This window comes from Polychytrium aggregatum (assembly GCF_025602895.1).
Source record: "Polychytrium aggregatum strain JEL109 chromosome Unknown BJ171scaffold_1, whole genome shotgun sequence".
Lineage (NCBI taxonomy): Eukaryota > Fungi > Chytridiomycota > Chytridiomycetes > Polychytriales > Polychytrium > Polychytrium aggregatum.
Genome location: NW_026516203.1, coordinates 356,798 through 372,751, shown reverse-complemented (window position 1 = coordinate 372,751; position 15,954 = coordinate 356,798). Strand labels below are relative to the sequence as shown.

At 58.8% G+C, this 15,954-nt stretch overlaps 5 protein-coding genes across 5 annotated transcripts; 3 read left to right on the top strand and 2 right to left on the bottom strand.

Annotated features, from left to right (window-relative positions):
* Window positions 1-1,216: 1,216 nt before the first annotated feature.
* On the top strand, window positions 1,217-2,161 carry BJ171DRAFT_470570 (uncharacterized protein; the record flags this gene model as incomplete). Its single annotated transcript, XM_053108577.1, has 1 exon — window positions 1,217-2,161. The coding sequence occupies one exon, from the start codon at window positions 1,217-1,219 to the stop codon at window positions 2,159-2,161; it is 945 nt and encodes a 314-aa protein (XP_052971688.1).
* Window positions 2,162-2,458: 297 nt separating this feature from the next.
* Window positions 2,459-4,894, bottom strand: BJ171DRAFT_418435 (P-loop containing nucleoside triphosphate hydrolase protein; the record flags this gene model as incomplete). Its single annotated transcript, XM_053107343.1, has 5 exons — window positions 2,459-3,265; window positions 3,395-3,600; window positions 3,643-3,754; window positions 3,823-3,963; window positions 4,070-4,894. 5 exons carry the CDS (start codon window positions 4,892-4,894, stop codon window positions 2,459-2,461), a joined length of 2,091 nt encoding a protein of 696 aa, XP_052971687.1.
* Window positions 4,895-6,970: 2,076 nt separating this feature from the next.
* On the top strand, window positions 6,971-8,732 carry BJ171DRAFT_484532 (uncharacterized protein). The gene is made up of 5 exons (XM_053109000.1): window positions 6,971-7,039; window positions 7,166-7,238; window positions 7,428-8,024; window positions 8,113-8,150; window positions 8,267-8,732. The coding sequence occupies exons 1-5, from the start codon at window positions 6,991-6,993 to the stop codon at window positions 8,536-8,538; spliced, it is 1,029 nt and encodes a 342-aa protein (XP_052971686.1). The 5' UTR covers window positions 6,971-6,990; the 3' UTR covers window positions 8,539-8,732.
* A 737-nt stretch (window positions 8,733-9,469) lies between these two features.
* On the top strand, window positions 9,470-12,609 carry BJ171DRAFT_608798 (uncharacterized protein; the record flags this gene model as incomplete). Its single annotated transcript, XM_053115240.1, has 7 exons — window positions 9,470-9,538; window positions 9,688-9,883; window positions 10,176-10,218; window positions 10,317-10,815; window positions 11,024-11,456; window positions 11,557-11,780; window positions 11,955-12,609. The coding sequence occupies 7 exons, from the start codon at window positions 9,470-9,472 to the stop codon at window positions 12,438-12,440; spliced, it is 1,950 nt and encodes a 649-aa protein (XP_052971685.1). The 3' UTR covers window positions 12,441-12,609.
* Window positions 12,610-13,013: 404 nt separating this feature from the next.
* On the bottom strand, window positions 13,014-15,077 carry BJ171DRAFT_3977 (nucleoporin protein Ndc1-Nup). Its single transcript, XM_053107191.1, has 6 exons — window positions 15,034-15,077; window positions 14,848-14,956; window positions 14,568-14,763; window positions 13,861-14,481; window positions 13,388-13,609; window positions 13,014-13,270 (listed from the first exon to the last, which is right to left on the bottom strand). The coding sequence occupies exons 2-6, from the start codon at window positions 14,908-14,910 to the stop codon at window positions 13,146-13,148; spliced, it is 1,227 nt and encodes a 408-aa protein (XP_052971684.1). The 5' UTR covers window positions 14,911-14,956; window positions 15,034-15,077; the 3' UTR covers window positions 13,014-13,145.
* Between the last annotated feature and the right edge of the window lie 877 nt (window positions 15,078-15,954).

Below are 15,954 nucleotides of genomic sequence, written 5' to 3'. Positions count from 1 at the left end.
CAGCCCGCTGGCCAGCTGCGCAGCACAGACAAGGAACGGCGCGCTCAGGCGACCCCTGCTGATTGGTGGCGGGCGCGGCCCGGCTGCGCCGCAGCAAGGGACGGCGATCACTCCCGGGCAGTCCCGGCAGCCTCCGGCGCGAGCCGGCACACAGACAGTGGTGCAGCGCAGCGACACAGAGCACTGCACCGCCTGCGACAAAGACAGCAGCAGACTCAGCAGCCACGTGAGCAGCCGCATTCCGCCAAGCCGGATCGATCCAGGCGCGCCTGTCCCCGTGGCCGCCTGCGCCCGCGCAGCTGACCCTGTCCCACGCCTGGCGGCGGCGCTGGCCTGGTCGGGTGAGCGCGCCTGGGCTGCGCAGCTTGCTTCTGCGCGAAATGCGGAAAGGCTCAGTCTGCGGGCTTGCGCCTCTGTCTTTGCCGTTTGCCACCGGCACGGGAGGTCGGCATCAACCGGGCTGGAGGGCAATCGAGGGCAATCGAGGGCGGTCGAAGCCAGCGGAATCAATGTCAGCATCAACAGCATCAACAGCGTCAACAGCAGCATCAGCATCAGCATCAATGTCAGCATCAGCATTAACAGCAGCGGCGACAGCGCAACCCAACGAGATAGTGGCTGGGGGTCCCCGGCGCGTCCATCAAGTGCAATGTCCCTCTGTGGACATTTCGATTGGCGACACTGATTGGCGACTTCGAGGGACAATCTCGATTGACGACTTCGAGGGGCAATCTCGAGGGGCAATCTCGAGGGGCAATCTCTCATTCCCCTGCGAGCTCGTGGCTCGCTGTGGCGATTCCCACTCCTGCCGACGCGCCCTAATCTTGGCCCCTGTCCAACCCAGCAGCCACACGATACATTCGCTGTCGCCGCCACCGATGTCGCTTGGGCTGCGTTGATGTCTCGATGTTGGATTCTCATTCCCCATCGGCGCCTTGGAGAAGCTACATCCGCCCGAACAATCAACCAAGCCCACAGCAGCACTTGCACTCCAGATACCCCCCCATCTCGGAACGTTGTCTCCCGCTCCAGACCGCCAAAATGATCCGCTGTTCGACCCGATGTCCGGGTGTTCTGGTTTCACATGGGCCCAAGTCCTGATCCGTTGTGGCTTGCCTCGCCCCTCAGATCGCTTTTGACCCGTCGATCCATCCGCCTCCGCATTTTTATCTGCATTGTCAATCCGGCTGCCCGAGTCCCATCCCCATACTCGACCATGAGCCAGCACTCCTGCGCTCCGCCCACCGAAGATGCCAGCTTAGCCGTCCGACCAGCCCGTCCTGGAAAGCCTGTCGGTGATGTCCGCGCCAAAGCCCCTGCATCGACCCTGGGCCGTGTCGTCGGCAGCCGAATCACCCATGCCTTTGTCGCCTCCGCCCTGCTTCACATCATCGCCCAGCGACTTGCCGTGCCCTGGGTCCAGGCTCGAGCCGCAAAAGCCCTGTCACCCGGCGACGCACTGTATTTGGCCCAGAAGCTCCCCTCGACCGTCAATGCCCTCGTCGTTGGGCTTTGTTCCTCGGCCGCCATCGCGTCCGGTCTCCGAGACGGCACCCTGTTTTCCTCCACTTTTTACTCGGACAACCTCGACAGAGCCTTTGCCAACCAAGCCGGCTTCATGCTCTACGACATGTGTGTCATGGCCCTGCATGGTCGTGAATCGGCCTCCGTCTGGATCCACCATGTCTTTGGCTTCCTGGGCACATTCCTCATTCGGATCTACAAACAGGGGGCTGGCGTCCCAGGTGTGTTCGCCCCGTCGGAACTCACCGTCCTGGTCTCCAACCTGCTCTGGGCAGCCCGAAAGCTACCCGATAGCTCCCTTGCCGCGGCATCGGTCCAGGCCCGCCTGCTGCGTCTCCGGGCTCTCGTCTTCCTTCTTATTCGGTTCCCCGTTGGCCCGTATGTCATTGCTCGCTTTGGGCGCTCGCTCTTGGACCCCAAGGCCCCCTTCTTCACCGACCGGCCCACTCGCCCGCTTCATTCCGGTGCCAAGGAGAGCCAGCAAGACGAAATCCTCGCTCCCCTATCCAGTGTCGTTGTCTTTGGATGCTTCTTCAACACGGCGGTGTTCACTCTCCTCAACACCAGCTGGACCATTCAGGTTCTCCAGAGCCTCATTCGGACCTCTCGCTCCGAAAAACCCATCCATCACATCTAAGCATCGCATCAGTCAGGGGTCTGTTCTCTGCATGAGCGTCGCCCTGCGACCCCACCAGATGTCTTCGAATATAGTGCCTGCGTCGAGTCACATCCGTCATCGGCTTTCCATCGATTTGCCGCCGATCAGCGCAAAGTATCGCCCGGCCACTTATCCCAGGCTGAGTGACGGTTCTTCCTTTCTGCCGTTCCGCAGACCCTGGTGGCATCGGGTGCCTGCCTCGCCCGGTTCGTTCGTTCGAGTCGAGTGCATCCATATCTATTGAGTCGCTCGGCAGCACTGCCCAACAAGAGTGCTTTATCCGAGCAGCCATCCACTCACGCCTCCATCTGGCCGAGTCGGCAAGAGAGAGTGACTGTCAAGAGCCGGCCGTTTGAAGGCATGTCCAATCAGATCGTCAAACCGTCCGGGGCGTTTGCCGGTTGCTTGGTCTTGCTCGCCGCAAGATGTGCCCGACAGTGCCGGCTGTGGCTCATAATCCATACCGATGTGACTCTGTTGTGGGGCCGCCAAGTGCTCCTCGACTTCGCCACCACTAGAATCATCATCAGAATCACCATCAGAATCGCTGTCCGAGTCGCTATCGGAATCGCTATCGGAATCAGACTGGCTCTTTGCGTTCGGGGCGCTGGGAGTTGTGTCGGAAACATTCCGCTTGACACCCTTGACAAGATCCCCAAGCTCCTCCAGCGACCGCTCGTATCCGGCATGCAGCTTGCGGATCTGTTGCTGGTCGAGCTTGTCGCGGATCACTTTGCTGGACCGATCGACCTTGCGCACGACCTCGCGCTTGAACCATCGTGCCTCGCGGCTCTCCACGAATGTCCAGGCGTCGCCCTCTCTCCCGGCCCGGGCGGTTCGGCCGATGCGATGGACGTAGGTCTTGGCGCGGGTCGGAACGTCGTAGTTGACGACTGCACGGACGCTTACTCCGAGATCGATACCTCGTGCCATCACGTCTGAGCACACCAACACCGGGAGCTTGCCGGTCTGGAAGGCCGAGAGCGTACGCTTCTTTTCGACAGCAGACAGGTCAGACGAGAAGGCTCGGGCATACGTCGTTGGCGTGTCGGTGGCCTGGTTCGAGTTGGGGGTCGCTTCTTGCTCGGGGCCATCGTCGCTCTCGTCGCCGCTATCATCACTATCGTCACTATCGTCGCTGCTTTCGCTACTGTCGCTGTCGCTGTCGCTCGATGATTTGAGTCCTCGGTATTTTTCGCCAAAGAGCTGCACGAGGCCGGCAAGACGATGGGCGGCCTCCACCGACTTGGTAAAGACCAGGACGCCGGACGTGCCCAGGTTGAAGAGCAAGTGCAGCAGCAGCAGGGGCTTTTCGCCGGCCGATTCAACGACAACAAGGTGCTCGCGCAGCGTGACTGGAGCTGCGTATCGAGATCCGTCAGCGTCGGCCTCGGCCTCGTCCTGGGGTTCAAGAGCCGCTGATGCGTCCAATGTCGATCCGGAAGGAGTCTCTGCGCCACCGCCGCTCGACAGGAGCTGCATTTTGGAGACGGCAATGTACTTGGGATCATGCAACCGCAGCGACGCAATTTTCTCGGGGTTGCGAGTGAGTGTCGCCGAGAAGAGCAACTTCTGGAGAGGGGTGTAGTGCAGCAGGCCCTGGCATTGCACTTCTGTTTGGGTGGTGCTTGCACTTGCACCTGCGCTTGTGCCTGAGGATGCTGAGTCGGCTGCTGAGTTGCGCAGTGTCCGCGCGGTGTGGACAGGAAGGCCCAGGCTATCCGTTTGCAGGGGTGCTCTCGAATGCTGTTGATGCTGTTGCTGTGGCTGCTGCTGGCTTCCTTCCTCAGCGCGAGCATCAGGCTCGTCTGCGCTTGTCCCCACAACAGATTGATCACCGCCGGATGGGTCCTGGGTTCCGTCTCGAACATGGCCACCCATGTCGACTCGCTTTTCGTTGCTGTGGTCTGGGGCAGACTCGGCCGCCTTCAGCACATGGACCAGCCAGTCGTTGTAGCTTTGGTTGAGCAAGCGGTCGGCTTCGTCAATGACGAGGAAGCGCAGATGGCGTAGTGTGAATCCCGGAGTGCCCCGGAGGTGATCCATGAGCCGGCCGGGGGTGGCAATGACAATGTCGACTCGACTCGACCCAGCCACGCCCTCAGTCGCCACATCGTCGGCGTCGGCGTTGACGAGATGGCTCTGCTCCAGCCCGAACGATGTCTGGCCTGTGAGTACAGCCAGCTTTAGGTCGCTTCCCTTGATGTACTGCTCAAAGGTCGTGCGGACCTGGCTGACCAGATCCCGGGTCGGCAGAATGACCAGGGCTCGAACCCGAGGAATGATTCGCGCCACCAGCGTCTCGACGATCGGGAGCACATAGGCCAGAGTCTTGCCCGAGCCCGTTGGGGCCGACACGCAAAAGTCGCCGGGCGAAACAGGCGCCGACGAGAACCGGGTACAGAGTAGGTGAGGCAGGACGGCCTTCTGGACCGGGAACAGGTGGTGCACTGAGTTTTCCTCGAGCCGCTTGATGATTTTGGGCGACAGGCTCCATTTGGGGTTGTGGATCGAGGACTCGTCATCGTGCGTGAGATACGGGGAGATGGTGATCGGCTGGGCCAGCCACTGAGGCAGCCCTGACAACTTTGTGGAGGCTTGCTTCTTGACCTTGGTCGCCGGGCCGTCTGCACGGGTTGAGTGGTCGCTGTTCGGTTCGACTGGGGCTTCGACTGGGACGCTGGTGTGGGCTGTATCGGCATCTACACTCATCGCATCTTCATCTTCCTCTTCGTCTTCCTCTTCGTTTTCTTCGTCCTCTTCGTCATCGTCATCGTCATCCTCATCGTCTTCTTCTTCGTCGTCCTCGTCGTCCTCTTCATCGTCCTCGTCGTGATCTGCACTCTTGGTTGTGGGTCCGCCCTTATCTCCGGCGCCGTGGTAGTCCACCGCTTGTTTCTCGACGCTTCTCAAGCTGCCCGGTGCGGGCCTGAACGGAACCGTACCGGACAAATCGCCCGACCGATCCGACGCGGCAACTTTGCCGGCATCATCAAGAGCCTTCTTCTCTTTCATGCGCTCGAGTCGTTCGCGATACTTTTTGCCGCCGCGTTTGGTCTTGGTTTTGGCCGCTCCTTCAGCCTGCGCCGAGTCGCGAGTCTGGAGCGCACTGATGCGGGCCAGTCTTTCCTGCTCCTTCCGGGCGAGCTCGTCGCGCTCCTCCTGAAGCCAGGTTGTCTTCTTCTTGCGCTGCCATTTTTGCTGGGGAGACGGCAGCAGCTGTTTTTGGCTGTTGGTACTGACGTTGGCGCGCCATGGCCCGGCTGCGGATGGTGGGTGGTCTTGCTGGTGGTGCTGATGGTGCTGGTGCCGGTGTTGGTGTTGATGTTGTTGCTGATCAGCAGCGGCGTTGTGCTGGAACCGGCGGTGTGTACCCTGGGGCGATGTAAATGACATGTCGGCCCCGTTATCCTCAGAAGCGTGGGAGAAAAGTGTGCGCCTTGGATCTCTATGTCAAGCAACAGCGAATCGGATTTCCGCCGTGGGGCAGCGAGGTGTTGCTGCACAAGCCGGTCAACAGGCGTTCGCGATCTGGGTCTGCAAGAACGACAGCCAAAAAAACCGAGCGGAAGCCCGAACGCGGCGATCATGTGAGCGTCACACTTCTGGGTCCAGCCTGCGCCACGACCGGTCCAGCCCAGGGCCAGTTGCACATTTCTCATCCAACGATGAGCACGCAGGGATATTGATCGGGTGTGTCCGCAAGAGTACTCCCAAGAAACGGCCGCGCATGACATTTGATCGCGGGTATCGCCCGGACACATGGTATATTCTCCAAAGTCGATCGAGTTTTGTTTTGGCGGATCCGCGGTGCACATCCAAGAGGGCAAGCCCGAGCCCCGCCCTGAGCAACCATGCTCCGCTCAGCGGGTCATTGGGCATTGAGCGGGCCATTCCGACGGAGACTGCTCCGAGAGCCACCCGCCCTCCCTCTCCCGCCCTGAACTGCTCTTTGTTTTCTCCCAAACATCCCAACGACCAGATCTGTTCTCAACTCTTGGTCTGTTTCCAAGCCCAGACTCCCACGCACTCCCTATTGTTCGTGCACTATCCGTAAGCGCACAGCCTTTGCCGCTCCCACCTTCGCGCTTGCACACCCCACCAAGCCATTTCCAAAGCCAAAATGGAACTGCACACGAACGTCGATTTTGGACACAGCAGTCCGATCGCTGTCGCCGCAGAAAAGCAAGGTATTTTCGGTTCGGTTCGGTTCGGCTCGGTTCGGTTCGTGGGACCGCCCTCGCCCTACAGCAATCTGGCTCAAGTTTGGTTTGTTTCGGTTCGGAGAGCATCGTCTCATTCCCGTTGCGTCTGGCCTGGGTGCGCTTGGGTGTGCCTGGCCGGACTTATGGCTTCATATAGGCGACGCCAATGCAGTCGAATCGGTTTCCAGCTGGCTGCGGGGCCACGGGTTTGACGAGGAGTTGATCCACATCTTTGAGCGAGAAGAGATCAACTCGTGGGAGGTCATGCAGGCGCTCGAGCTCGAGCACCTGAAACAGCTCAACATCAAGGCCGGCACCGGCATCAAGATTCTCATGGCCAAAGGTTGGTGCAGTCCCCCTCCTCGGCTCCGGCCGCCACTCGCTGTCCGGCCGATCCTGGGCCATGCGTCCTCCCTCGCCCCACTCCTGCACGTCCGAATGGTAGTCCCGCCTTGCTCCTGAATCTGGGTGCTGTTTCGGACCCGGACGGCGGTCGTCCGATCGCACCTGACGAGTCGCGATTCCCACGCTCACCATCCCGCCACATCAGGCGACTTCCCAGGGCCAAAGACGAGCCTCAAGGAGGACAGTTCCAGCGTAACCATGTCCCTGAAGGATCTCAAGGCCATCATTGGCGAAATCTACGGCTCCAGTGAGCGTCCGATCCGAGCTGATCTTGATCTTGACCCTGGCATTTGACGCTGGCTGATTTGCCCAAGGGAGGACACGGGGCTCTCAGCGCTAATCCAAGGCCATCTCCGACCCTCTGTATCCCCAGAGAAGCCTTCGACTGTAGCTGCTTCAACTGCTGTCGGCGCTGTGGAGAAGCCGCAACGCACCGCCGATGGATCGTAGGGATCGAGTGAAACGACTGACGAGTTGCCGTGCTGCCGTTTGGCCCGGGCCATCTCCAGCCCCCCCGCTCTGATGAGAGCCTGGGCTGGGCGCCCATGTGAAGATGCACGCTCGATCGCCCCTGATTTCATTTTTTACCTTTGCGTTTGTGTCTCCGAACCACCGGTGTATTCTTCACTTCACAGAAAGTCCAGCCGCGGAGTCAAAGCGAACGCTCATACTTCCGGCCCCGCTCGAAACGATCCGCCGAGGGTCATTGTGGCCCACAAGGGCGAAATGCAGGCCGTTCGGGTCACGGCCGTGGCCTCAAAATCCAAGGAACTGCCATCGGGAAGCAACAGACATGGCGAGAATGGCGGGACTGCAGCGCGAAAGAAGCCCGCATCTGTCTCCAACAGTGAGCACACTCTATCCAGCCAGGTCAAGGCCGAGCCCGCCCAGAGGGTCTTTGTCAAGGTTGCTAAGGACGCCGAGAAGCCCAGAAAAGCCGCCAGCACGCTCTCTGTATCTGAGCGAAGGAATATCGCATCCAAGAGCACCGAGTCTGTCGTGTCTGCCAGCACCACCGGCAGATCCAAGCTGGTGGCCAGGAGCAGCTCTGTTGTGGGCTCCAAGAAACCAGAGCATCCGGCTCAGCCGGGTCAGCCGGGGCATTTTGCGGACCACCGCCATGACCACAAAGCCGGCTCTCATCTCACCCTGCACCATGCTCCGGGCAAGTCTCCGAATGAAAAGCCCCCCTCGACGATGCATCTTTTCAACTCGACTCTCTCCCCTGTTCGGTAAGTGTCCCTCAATGCTCGTGCGGTCCGCTCGTGTCGCTGTCGGCGTGAGCCAGCCGACTGAACCTATTTTATGCCTCTGTTGTAGTGCGGATGCTCTCGACGGACGCCCCACCAGCATTCCGAGTAAGTTCGAACCCGCAGCAGTTGCAACAGTTGCAACAGACAGACGCATGGATGCGACCAAGTATATGTTGCTAACCCAAGTGTGATTCTCACATACTTGGCCCCATCTTCTCCAGCACCTCACGGCACAATGAAGAAAAGGCTGCCGTCCCAGCACTCATCGGTTTCGATCCAGCAGCCGGCTCTTTCGGCTCAGCCAGGAGTTGATCGACCTGCCCAGGAGCAGAGAACTTCCAAGCCGTCCTCGCGCGCGAAGTCTGCGTCCATAGCAACGAGCGACAGCGCCAGGGCCACATATGCCGAGTCTCTGCCAAAGACAGCCGATACCGGCCGTAGCCGTAGCCGTAGTGCAGCGGCTAGCATCGATGCTGATGTTGATATCGACTAGGGTGCCAGCATCGATGTTGATAAGAGAGTGTATGGGTGTTGGGGGCAAGCCCTGGTTAACGACGCAGGCCCACTGTATGCACCCAGCCATTGATTCCAATGCCGTACCCAGGACACTTGCCATTTTCCGGTTGAGTTGCGGTCTGAAAACGCTTGCGTTGCATAGGCAACACGCAATACACCATTACCAGGGTGTACCGCTGGAGTGCCAAGCTCGTTCAAAGAGTACGCTCGGAGAGATTCGTGCAAGTCATCCTTCTGTTGGCGATGGTGAACTGAGCGAGAGACCGGGTGCGTCTCAGATAGAGACCGGGGGCATCTCCCTGCCTTGCCTCCAATACTAGGACGGTACTTGGGACAAAGCACCAACGTGTGCATGTTGCAAATAGGCAGCCAGCTCGAACAACGAAGATGCTCCGTTTCATTTGAACACTGTCCTAACCATCAACTGACGTATTGCTGGAGCCCGGATCGCCGAGCTCAGCACCTCGCCGGTGCATTCCAAGCGCAACAGACCGACTCGAGTTCCCACCAGGGCAGGGAGCTTCAGGGAGTCGATCGTGGCGACCTGATTCTTTGCTTGGAGGCTGCTGGAGTGGCCAGTGTTCGCTGCCTATGGACACAAGATATCACGGACTGCATGTTCGATTGAAATGGGACAGTGGCTCGTATATTCTAGAGTGGCCCGCCTCGCTTTGGGCCTGCCGCATCGACCCGAGGCCATCGAATCACGCCGAGCCATTCAAGACACAGAAGCTGCTCCTCGCGAGCAGTCGGCGCTTCCGACAACTGTTTTGAGTGCCTGTGGGCTCAGAACGGACAGCTTTGACGCACCGTCGCTGCAGTGAGGCTCTGCTCGGGTTCTGCCATCCCTGCATTTGTCCTGGGCACCAAGGACGCTGCGTTGGCACCGGCCAGGACCATCGGCGAAGATGAGGACGCCAAAAGCGAGTCCCAACACCCACAAGTGGAGCCGGAGCGCCGAGAGTCTCGGCGACAAGGTACTGCAGACGAGCTTCTCGACGAGAACAAGCCGATGCCTGAATGCTGGCAAAGCCCCACGCCGTCTCTTCCGCTCTAATGAACAGGACGATGGCACCATTTCGTTCTGTCGCGCGCGCCATGCTCACTGCGTTGGAACATTGAATAGAGCCTGGAGAGAAGAATTGCCGAGGTATTGGTGGCAAACGAATGCAATCTACTTGCTGCCATCTGCAATGGCGCTTTCGTTGGCGACACGGCCGCAAAGGTGTCCGTCGGGGTGATATCGCTGTTGAAGATGCACAGCGAGACGTCGACGACCGAGTTCCTGAAGCGACTGCTGAAAGCCAAAATCGAGAGCTATTGTGAGTGTGATCAGCAGAGGCCGAGGCTGCCTACGCGATGGTTCGCAGCCCCATGTCGAAACTCTGATGCACTCTGGACCAGAAGCGGTTCGTAGACAGAGATGGTCCACAGGGAGATCCTAGTCGCAGACAGATGCCACTAACAATACCCTGCAACCTACTCCGCCAACCAAACTACTCATCATCACCATGCGACTCGACTTCTATGGCGGCAATGTGCATGTCCATGATGTCTGGCCGCTGCACTTCCACGATGCAACACTGTGCGGACGCTTGCTGTTGAGACCGCCAGTGAAACGCCAGAAGGATCTTAGCGACATTCTTCGAGACAACAGGTATGGTATTTCCACAACACCTTGCTATGCAAACTTCTGTCCCAGCCATTGAAATGCAGCTGAGCCCCAACCCTCTCGCGCCTTATGCTTGGCGACAGCATGACATCAATGCTACTCAACACCTTTGCTCGGTCCGAGGGCTCGCATTACCTGAGCAAATGTCTGCTGATGCCGATTTGTGAGATCCACAAATTCTCGGACCGATGCGAGATTGACCCTTCCAAGATCAAGCCGCCGTTATCGGCGCCAAAGGATGGCAGCGAAGCGGGCGGGGGCACCTCAGAGGCAGCAGTGGAACACACAATCGGCTCCAACATGCAGAATCTCAAGAAAGCCGTCGTGATGATCTTGCGGAGCATCAAGGAACACCACGAGGACTTTCCAGCCGAAATGCAGCGACTATGTTACTTTCTGTGCTCCAAAATCACAGAGATCGAGACCTATATCGGCGATGCTGCTCGGGGAATTAACTCACAGGCCGCTTTGCAAGCTCTTCCGTCTGCGTCCAAGACGGACGGGGATGGTGGTGGGAACCTGGAAGTTGTGACCGAGAACAGCCGGGCAAGCCGCAGCTCGGTCAAATCAGCAAAACAAAAGGTAACTGTGCAAGTCCAAGCGCACCGCAGAAAGGACAGCATTGACTGCGGGGCGTGCGGAGGAAGAAGACTGCAGAGTACTGCCATTATGGATAAGTGCATGGCAGGCTGGGCGGCAGCCAGCATTCCCGGCAGACGGCCAGTGGCAGAGTAAGGAGATGGTAAAGTCCACCGGGCTCACAATCAATCGCGATTCCCACGCCGTCCAGACCAAACGGCTCTCGATCTTCAAGCGGAGCCATTCGAGAAGCGACAACAAGGTTGATACGGGCCAGGTCGGCGACAGCAAGCTCGCCGAAGTCGAGGACGGGGCGATGAAAGCCAGCCCAGCTTCTTCCGTCGACTTCAGTACCGCCAAAAGCGTCGAAAGCGAGTTCAGCTTCACCGAAGATGGGCGGCGCAACCACCAGAGCCAAGACAGCCTTGCGTCCATCAATATCCACGACGTTGCTCGGCAAATGCTTTCACCCTCGATCACCACGACGCCGCCGCCTCTCCAGAGCCGCTCACGTCCTAACAGCTTGCTGCTGAGCTCGGGGGCTTCCAGCGTGCGCGAGTCAACGGCGACCTCATACCAGCACACGCTCAGCATGGCCGAAAGGCTTGTCGGGACGTTTCTGTTTCTGAGGTTCTTCATACCAGGTAGGGCCGGACCTGTGCTAGTGCATGCTGGGTCTGCAGATATCCAGTGTTGACTCTCTCCGACACATCCCGCCCTCGACCGCCGCCTCCGGCTCGGCAGCCATCACAACACCGGATACATACGGCCTGATCCACGACAAGCTGTCGGCCGCCTCGCGACGAGGATTCATTCTCTGCGGCAAAATCATGACGGCCCTTTGCAATGACGTTGAGTTTGGCTCCAAGGAGGTGTGCTTGGCTCCCTTGAACTCGTTTCTGAACGACCACCGGACCGACATCAAGGAGTTGATCCAAGTTGCATCGGGGATACCGGGCGCCGAAAAGGTAGCGCACACGGGAGTGACTACGAGTCGATCGCTGGCCGCGTTGCTGAACCTGTCGGGATGGAGTCATCTCAGACAGACGACCACGCCGCCCCGATGAAGCTGCATTGTCGGTGATGCCGCTCCATAAGAGCTCGTGCTGACGGCGATGCCCGTCCCTGATCCGATTCTGCAGGACCGCATCGTCGGGATCGAGGAATCTTCGAGCGAATCCCATACCCCAAAGTCGGCGTCAGGGGCAGACGCATGCATGACTCCCGTGCGTCTCTCCGACATAATGTACGCCAAGCCGGTTCCACTCAAGAGCCAGACATCGCGATCGCTTCCGACGCTGCTGCAAGGGTCGTCGTGCTCCAGCGACATCAAATCCGCTGGCGCCCCCACACGGTCTCGGACCGAGTCGAGCGAGTATGCCGAGGCAAACGCACTCTTTGTCTACATTGGCCACTCGCTCTCCAAGATCGAAAAGGAGCTCGAGCTGTATCTTCAGCAGCTGCCGGTCCACCAGTCCGAGGGAATCTCGAATAACTTTATCGAGCTCAAGAAGCTGATCGAGTCCAGCTCCTACTGGGATCGATCAACGCAGCCCACGGACAAGTCGGCGGCCAAGCTGTCGCTGTTGTCAAAGTTTGGCAAGTTCCGTCTGAAGAGCCTGTTCTGATGCAGCCCTGCCGAGAATGAGCGGGGATCTCCTGGATGGCATGCTCGCTGCAGACATTCGACTCGCGCCAGTCAGCATTTTCCGGTTGCTCCATCACCGTTGCCGCGGTTGCTACCGCCGGCTGTCAGCGGCAAGTTTGCTTGGGCCGTATCGTCCTGGAAGCACGAGACCGACCTCCGTGGGCAAGGCTGTCGAAGCTGTTGGGCGGTGATACTGCTCTTGGACACACTGGGCTCGACATGTGTATCCGTGGGCCAGAAGACAGGCGACCAATACCATCACAGAGAGAGCACCCCGTTTGTAACCGCTGTAATACATCACTTCATCGCACATTTCCCTCATGGCCTTGGCCACGCCTTCTCGACTTGGTGGTAGATTGGCCAGTGCTTTACATCTGACGCAGCGTGTTTCGAGCTTCCACGGACAATAGCCAGTGAGCATGTTTGCACTTGGCCACACAGCAACTGGAGAGTCGCAAACCAAGTAGTTGGAGGGGGGAGAGGGTCAGGCAATGGGTGCGGGGGCTCTTGGGTGGCGTGGCGGAGTCTCACAGCACGGTATGTCCATGTTACGTAACGGCGAATGCGGATGTGTGCATCGCTGCTGCTCCAGCGAAAAGGCCGCACTATCAGCCTCGACGGCCGAGCCAGCGATGGAGAGTAGATGAGTGGATGGGTAACGGAGCTGGGTTGGGGGGGGGAGACCTTAGGCATCAAAGTCCAGGAATTGCTGGAGGCGATCAGCATATTTGGCCGAAAACTGGAAATACTGGTCATCGTTGAAGCGATCGTAGAACTTGGACGTGATCTGATAAACGCTGTTTTTCAGGACTGAGGATGTAGGCGAATCAGGGCATCAGTGTCGGGGCAGCGGCCGTGGCAGTGCGATGGCGGCAGAGGGCATTTGCGGTGGTGACAACATGGGCGCTCGGACTGAAGCGCACATACCATCCAGCAATATCTCGCAGTCACGGTTCTGCTTGTATCCAAAGAACTCAAAGAATGTAGCGAGTGTCGATACGCCTCCGATCAGCCGATACGCCTTGACACTCCGGATCTTTTCAAGTGCATCGATGCACCGCAGCAGCGACTCGATCACCTGCGGCACGCTGTTCTGGACATATCCATGCGTGTCCAGACCAACCGACATGATGCAGAGCGTCGACAGCGCTGCAGCGAGGGAGCAGAGTCCGATGAATGATATCAGTGCAAAGTTGGCGGTCCCGCCACCACCACCACAGCATCGCAGCCAAGGTACAAGGGTCGGGATCACGATGTTGCAGTCGCTGAAACATCGCAGCTGAGAAGCCCTCCACTCCAAGCCAAAGTGGTCCACTTTGTCGAGCACGGTTCCCATAGATCCGACCGGGTGGGCCTCGCCATCGACGGAGCAGCCGTTCAGCCATTGCTTTGAACTCTACCTTGGATCGACCAAATATAGATCTGAATCTTGCTGAACATGGCTGCTTCTTTGAGACTCGCCTTCCAGTTTCCGAGAATGGTGCCCTCAGCTCTCTTAAGGATCACGACCGAGATGGCATCGATCATCTGCCAGAGCGTCTGTGCATCTTCTAACCGCGGGACAGCGCCCTGATCGACAACGCGTGCTTTGGGCGGTTGGGCAGACGGCAGCTGCTCGCCGCCCGCGAGCCGGGAGACAATGCGGCGTTGAATGGGCTCCGCGGGCCCAGTGGCGGTAATTGGCTTGGAGGAGATGCCGCCGTTGACGGGATCCTCGGGTCTGAGTCGGTGCCGCAGCGACGGGTGGCGCTCTCCCTGACCAAGCGACGGCGGCTGTGCGCCGCTGCCGACCAGGTCTCCGTCTCTTGCCGGTCGCTTGGCGTCTGGCTGAAGGACGTTGAGCGGCTCGAGGACATTGTCGTCGTATCCGCGCAGCTCGTCGTCGGATCGGTAGACAAGCTTACCAAGCTTGTCGACAAAGGCCTGAACCTTTGACGGGCTGGGGTTGTGCAGCCTGGGGTACGCAGTGGGTCGCTGAAAGCCCGTGCTTCGGGATTGTAGCGAGGTTGCTGCCTTTGCGGCTGTGAATAAACGAGCGGGAGATATATCAGAATCAAGGGGCGTCCCAAGCGAATCAACATACAGACAATCAGGGTTCGAGACGTACTTGCGGTCGTGGACGACTTGCTCGTCTCTGCCGACTTTTCCACTCGAGTCGACAGATCGTTGATGACCTCGAGGGAGCTCGAGAGAACGATCTCCCAAACAGATCGGTGGTCGTCGAGCTGTTGTTCGGTGTATATGCAGCTCTTTCTGGTCTTATCATAGCGAGCGATGCTCAGAAGCTCAAGGAAAGCAAAAGCCTGTCCAGGATAAGGCACACTGTGTCAGCGACAGACAGAGACACGGCAAACGGAGTCTATGCACGCCGGCCACGGGATACGGACCTTGGCTGTAGATGCCTTCCGCAGCGTCAGCCCGTCCACCAACTTGTTGACCGAATCGGGCATGTACTCTGTCGAGATACGCTGGAGAGGAATGAAGGGAAGCGGAGGACTGTGAGCAATCGAGGCTGCGACGAGATCTCGACGAGTCACCAACAAGACATCGTCGCTGCTGGGTGGGGCACTTACGCTCGTAAATACGACCTCAAAGATGTGGTCGACCATTTGCCAGACCGCAAATGTCAAGAACCCGCTGCGGAAGCACTGCCACAGCACCAGGATGCCGTCAAAGTTCGCCAAAGGGGTGAATCTGCGAGCAGTGCTCACTCTGAGAGTAGACACGCAGCGAAACAGGCATTGACCTTAGTACACGACAAGAGCGGCAGGAGTGTTCGCAGGGCCACGGGAATGCAAGCCAGGGCTAGGCCTGGGCTCGGATAATAGAATGCCATCGATGAACCGACACACAGTCCCTAAGGCGATCCCGAGCCCAGCCAAGGGCCACTTCGCCGTGTGTCCGGAGAGACCAACCTCTGGGTTCCCGCAAAGAGCCAAACCAGGAACCAGTAGAATCGTGGCGCCAGCAGCGGATAGAGGACGATGCTGGCACCCAAGTAGAGGGCAGCCTGGAAGGCGCTCGCGGCCACAATGCGCTTGATCTTGCTCTTGATTCGGTGATACGCCGATCGCTGGATTCGTGGCAGAGCAACGGCGGTGAGAGCAGACTCGCGGGCGAGTGGGCAACGTGGATCAAAACAGCGAGCAATCATGCGCACGTATGACGGTTCCGAAACGGCAAACCAACTCACGTTGATGGATGGGAAGTGGATCTGGTCTCGACCCAGGTTGACACAATGATAGAAGAGCCCCAGGAACATGGCGTGATAGAGCAAGAAGGAGTAGTTTTCATTCACCACCCAGGGCTTGTAAATACTTTGTTTGGGAGGACGAAGAGGAGGAGGAGGAGGATGTGGAGGGAGAAAGACACACATTTGTTAGGCTCAGCTCCAAGTGCTCGCACAGCATGCAGCATCGGTGGCAGTGGTGTCGTCAGCGGCCCGCATCTCCCCGCCTCACGTATCGCACATTCACTTACCCCTGCGGATGCAG